This window comes from Galleria mellonella, unplaced genomic scaffold (assembly GCF_026898425.1).
Source record: "Galleria mellonella isolate WM207_F2 unplaced genomic scaffold, CSIRO_AGI_GalMel_v1 utg1073, whole genome shotgun sequence".
NCBI lineage: Eukaryota > Metazoa > Arthropoda > Insecta > Lepidoptera > Pyralidae > Galleria > Galleria mellonella.
In genome coordinates, this window is record NW_026441969.1 from 513,592 (window position 1) to 519,970 (window position 6,379).

At 36.4% G+C, this 6,379-nt stretch overlaps 1 protein-coding gene across 1 annotated transcript; it reads left to right on the forward strand.

The window, feature by feature from the left end:
- The first annotated feature begins 3,656 nt into the window (after nt 1–3,656).
- LOC113516594 (odorant receptor Or2) lies at nt 3,657–5,546 on the forward strand. The gene is made up of 2 exons (XM_031910414.2): nt 3,657–4,706; nt 5,236–5,546. The coding sequence occupies exons 1-2, from the start codon at nt 3,750–3,752 to the stop codon at nt 5,443–5,445; spliced, it is 1,167 nt and encodes a 388-aa protein (XP_031766274.2). The 5' UTR covers nt 3,657–3,749; the 3' UTR covers nt 5,446–5,546.
- Nucleotides 5,547–6,379: the final 833 nt, after the last annotated feature.

Here is a 6,379-nt window from a genome sequence, read left to right on the forward strand (position 1 = left end):
AGGACAATAAAAAATATAACAATAACAATTAAAAATTTTAAATTAATTTTCTCCTCTCCAATCAAACGGAGTTTGCTCGAAATTCCTCTCTAACATGTTTTTTTTTATATAATTTTAGATCTTTTCTCAAAACGTCTAAAAAGAGAATAGAATTAAGAAGTATTTTAAACACCTACTTTAGACAAACGATGATGCTATCTAATTCTGATATACTCGTAAACACTCTTTTTTAACACTGACTCTCCGATTTTGATCGTCTACTCGTGCCTTTACTATTAACCACCTCTGTGCCATGTGCCAGAAAAAAAAAACATTAATAATAAAAAAAAAGTGCATCGTGCACATTCAGGGTTAATAAAAAGTAACTCACGTGCTTATTACAACCTAATTACGAGAATTAACAATTATAAAGCACCTTGCTCCTTACGCTTGTCGTGAATGTAATTATCTAGGTAGAAGTGACTCTGGAACGCGTTTCCTGATCTTATCTTATATTCGCATATGGGGTCAGCTAAGCTGTTGCACGTCGACCCATTGGGAACTTTTGTGGTTCCCCCTGCCTTATACCATCATTTCATAGATCCTTTGGGTTACCTTAACTATATCCCGCGGTTTAAGATATCTGTAGTCCCCTGGTTCTGGATAAGCCGTTCCCAGTAGACTCATACGCATACTTGCCAACGAATCGCAGTTGCACAACAAGTGTTCCATGGATTCCGATTTCTCCCCGCACAGTCTGCACAGTGTGTCCGAAGATACGCGTTTCCTGATACCATTAAGAGATTTCCGACTAAACCATCTTTGGAAAAAAATTTTATTGCTCGCTTTTGTAGTTTATTCGAGCAATGAGTACTATATATTATTCTCATTCTCGTGTGTATTTTGGGGGGAAAGGGATTGTTAGTAATGGGGAGGAGCAATCCCTATTGCTGTCAATATATGCTATCGGGTCGACCTCCACGCGGTTCCCCCTGGAAACTATCGTGACTGATTTATCTTTGCATTCGTCACGATGGGCTAACTGACCTGCCTTTTCATTCACACCTATCATCCCTCACTGGTGCCCCGCCAGTGTATACCGTTAGCGCAGGCGGAGTTACCATTTTATTATCATCGATTAAAAAAAATATAGTATATTTATTATATGTAATAGTACATTTGTTATTCATATATATTTATTCGTTTATATATGTAATTTTAGTATGTATGTATATCAATAATTACTAGTACCGCCTTCGAGGATTCTGACACTTCCCTATAGTTGACTGGGAGAGAACGCTTTTAGCATTAAGTCCGCCATGTACACATTAATGTACTAATGAATAAATAAATAAATAAGTGACACTATTCTCCTTTTCGTCACGGAAATATTGCATGCGGCGAAAATTTATTTATTTTAAATTATCAATTGTTAATTAAATCGATAATCCATATCGATATGTAAAAAATGTTAACAGCCGCTGTGGTCGGTCTGTAGGTCAAAGTTAAAAAATTTTTTTTAATGGATGATAATGGAATGGGAACCCCGCCTGCGCTATCGGTATACACCGGCGGGGCACCAGTGAGGAATGATAGGTGAGAATGAATGAATGGACAGGACAGTTAGCACATTGTGATATATATATGGAGTTCAGCACGACGGTTTCCGGGGGGGGGGGGAGGCACGGGGAGGTCGACCTGATAGGGTATATTGTTAGCAATGGGACTAGTAGTCCGCATAACAATCCCCTCCCCCTCCCCAAGTATTATAAAATGTGTCTTCAAATTAGTTGAAAATGATAACCATTTTTAAAAAGGGCATGATTTAGAGATTATACATACAATCTAGTACAGTTAAATATAGTTTATGGTAACATTCCACTTGTGTCACAACATTTGTTGTTTTTTTATGGTGATAATGATATGGCAACCCCGCCTGCGCTATCGGTATATGCTGGCGGGGCACTAGTGAGGGATGACAAGTGAGTATGAAGCAGGCCAGTTAGTTCACCGTGATGAATCGAACAATACATCAATCACGATGGTTTCCAGGGGGAACTACGAGGAGGTCGACCTGACAGGGTATTTACTAGCAATGGGGCTACTAACCCCTATTATTAACAATTCCTTCTCCCCCCACGAATCAGGTCAGTCAGCCCATTCTGACGAATCCAACTTGACCACGATGGTTTTTAGGGGGAACCACGTGAAGGTCGACCTGACAGGGTATATTGCTAGTAATGGGGCTATTTGATTCCATTACTAACAGTACTTTTCCCTCCTGTTGTTACTATTTCAAAGTAATTTTTCTTAATTTTTTTTTATACAACTTAGAATGGCAAACAAGCTGACGGCCCACCTGATGGAAAGTGGTAACCTTCGCCTATAAACATGAGCAGTACCATGGACATAACAGAGTATACTGTTTAGCCCATGATACCCCCCATGCGTTGCCATTCCTGAGGACTCAGGTGTTATTCCTCTGTACCAAGTAAATTCACGCCATATCCCACCCTTCAAACCGAAACACAGCCATGCAAACACAACCTCTTCACGGTTGAAACACGAATGGGACAGAGGTACCCAAGCAATCGACTTTTGTACAAAGTCTCCCTCTGGTAAATACTAATGTTTCAAGCGATTTGATAGAGTGTTTTATGTACTTGTAAAATAAATTAATAATCAATGAAATAATATATTTATTTATTATTATAATACATACATGTACATAATATATAGTTGTTACAATGTTCTTATGATGAGTGAGTACATGAAACCCTGTATGGGTGTAGCAAAATTACATTGATAGCTAGCTAATATACATGCATTAATGTCAATTTAGATTAAACAAAATAAACAACAATTTAAAATGTCAAAAATAATAAATTAATTTTTTTTTATTTTTTATTTATACCACTGAGGTGACAAACGGTACGGCCCACCTGATGGTAAGTGGTTACCGTAGCCTATGAACACTTGCAATATCAGACCCTGTAGAAACCTCTTTACCCCCCTTTTGAAGAACCCCATGCTGTAGTCTCTTGGGAAAACCTCGGCAGGGAGCTCATTCCACAACCTGAGTGTGTTTGCCGGAGGAAACATCTCTGAAACCGCGCAGTACGCAACCATTGAGGCTGTAGTCACGTGTGATTGGAACCGTGGCATGGCGCATTTTTGCATTTCAACTAGCTAAAAAATCGTCAACTGAATAATAACAATTTGCTATTAAATATTTTTTTATATTTAATAGCATAGCAATAGTTTAGTATGAAATAATTTATCTGTCTTTTCATTCTTTATGTCTTCTTGATTATTTATAGTCTATATGTATATATATATATATATATATATATATAGACAATATATGTATATATATATATTTGTACAGAATATACGAAGAGTGTTTATCTACATTTATATTTATACAAATAGTATTTTATTATTTATAAAAAAAAAATATTCGACTTTAAAAAATGCGAGAGTAGGACCACGAAGTATTGTTATGGAAACAGCATTGGTGTCACTTCTACCTACCACTTCTTGTTCATATGCCATTTCTACGTCATTATAGTTGAAAGAGCGTAATGAAATAATAGTTGGAGCAATTAATATGCAATTATAAATAAATCGTATCAACCTTAATTACAAGGTATTTAAAATACTTACGTCTAGGAAACACTCCAAGTTATGGCTTGTAGTGCTTCAGAGTGAGCTGAGTAGACTATATTTGTAGCTTGATAAAATAATACTGTTACTATTAAAACTAAAAAATGTTTAAATCATTTGACCAAACATTTAAATTTTGCACGTTAGCAATGGCAATTGCATTAATTTATCCAAACAAAAACAACATAAAGAAACGACTTCTATGTTTTGGTCTTCTTATAATTTCAAATCTAATTCAACTATATTGGTTCATAGTTAACATATTTGAGAGTCTCATTCGACTAGATATGGCCAACATTACAAGACATATAACTGTGGCCATTATTGTAATTTTGTTTCTATTTAAAACTGTCTACTGCATATGTTATGGTGAGAAACTAGGTAATTTATTGAATACCATATCCAACGATATGATCGAAGCCAACGATAAGGAGGAAGACTTTAAAAATGTAATGGAGAAATATATAAAAAAAGCAAAAATCGGAGAAATAGTTTGGACAATATTGCCAGGTTTTCTTGCAATGCAATATCCACTGTTTGCCGCTATTTGTTTAATATATGACAATATAACTGCGGATTATCCACAGCGGTACATGGTACACGAGGTGGAGGTACCACATCTAAGTAACGTGCAGGACGATACACCATATTTTGAATTCATATTTGTCATGAGCTTATACACTGTAATGTGTTTAATACCTAATTTCATCGGGCTGGAAGGTTTCTTCTGTATTTCTACAACGCACATGTGTGTTAAACTAAAATATGTTAGTTGCACGATCCAGAAAGCCTTTAACGATACAACTACTAGTTTTGAATTGCATAATAAAATCAGAGACGCCATAAAACGTCACCAAGAAGCCTTACAATTTTATGAAGACTTGCAGAACTTCTTCGAGCCCTGGTTGTTTGCAATTTTCATTATGACATCAACTTGCCTTTCCTTTAACTTGTATCAGATCTCTACACTTACATCGTTTGATCCGAAATATGTTACTTTTTGTATAACTATAGTAATGCACACGTATATTACTTGTATATTCTCCAGCAATTTGACTCAGGTAATGTTTTATAGTTTGCTATTTCTAATACTTAATTATTTCTTAAATTTATCTATTACGAGCAAAAATAATAGCCATGTGGTCTTGGCATAGAATGAGCCACTTTTCTTTCCTTTGGGTGTTGTAAGAGGCGACTATGGGAACTTAATGTTAGAAAGATGAGCGTCCCTCTTAAAACATCTCTAAAAGCTTAACTGCGATTGTCGACCTGCCTGCAACTATTGGTAGTAGATATTTAATGGCTGAAATGAATACTTTATAGCAATATGTTAATTCAATACTTGATCACTTTAACATATTTTTAATCAGGTTTATGGAAACGATGAATCGTTTTTCACATGTTAAGCTAATAACTGTAATCATTTTACAGTTATTATAGGTAATTCTTTGATCCCAAAAATTTTGAGCCGTAAAATTACAGAAGCAATGCAGTAAGAGATATTTTTTCCGTTTTTTGACTCTCAAATATTTGGAAAAACTCTTCGGTATCACTTTCACTGATATAATACAGATACAAGTTTCCTTTCAGTGTGCTGAAGAAATGACTATGGATCTTTACAATGCACCGTGGGAAAATCGAAGTGATGTTATCGCAACCAAATATCTGATTTTCATGATCGCCAAGGCCCAGCATTCCCTCCAGCTCGGGGGTTATGGCGTAGTCGTCTATAACATGGAATTGTTTGTTTCGATTATGAAAACGTCATATTCATTTTACACTTTGATCACTAGTAAATAATTAGTCGAGGAGATCTTTCATTGTTTTCGAACACATTTTTACACCAGTTGCAAATATAAGGAAACCAGTAAACAATTAATCCCGTTAAAAACCTAAAATGTTTGTTAAGAGAGGGACTGGCTGAAAACCAGCGCTGTGCAGCTGTTCACATTGCGCCGGGACACTCACAGCATCAGCTGAGCCGGTTCCTTTTGCCGAGTATGGGACACTTTTTGTATATGTTATTTATATTTTATATTGTAATTGTATGGCAATAAATGTGTCTATTCTATTCTAAAATGAAAAAAAAAAAATGCCAAACGAGCAACGTAATTCTCAACTAAAACAAATTATGAGATCTCATGTAATCAATTCAGTTACTTTAGTTAGTGTCTATGGAAGTACCTATTCAACAACTTTGTTATATATTGTTTTAAATTATCTATCAATATTGACAGTGATGGGTTGGTCAAATAGCTCGAAGAACAACCGATGGGGAAGAAAGGTTCTTGAAAGGCGACCGCGTACAGGCAAACGCAGTGCAGGACAACCCCCCTACTAGATGGAGTAACGACCTGAAATTCGTTGCAGGGAGTCAGTGGATGCAGGTGGCTCAGGACCGTTCTTTATGGCAGTCTGTCAGTCCCATTCGTGTTTCAACCGTAAAGGAGTTGTGTTTGCATGGCTGTGTGTCAGTTTGAAGGGTGGGATATGGCGTGAATTTACAGGGTACAGAGGAATAACACCCGAGTCCTCAGGAATGGCAACGCATGGCGGGGTATCATGGGCGAAACAGTATACTCTGTTATGTCCTTGGTACTGCTCATGTCCATAGGCGACGGTTTCCACTTTCCATCAGGTGGGCCCTCAGCTTGTTTGCCATTCTAAGTTGTAAGAAAAAATATAGGTAGTTTTTAGAGTCTGTACTGTTCAAGTATTACTACTTGAAAGATTT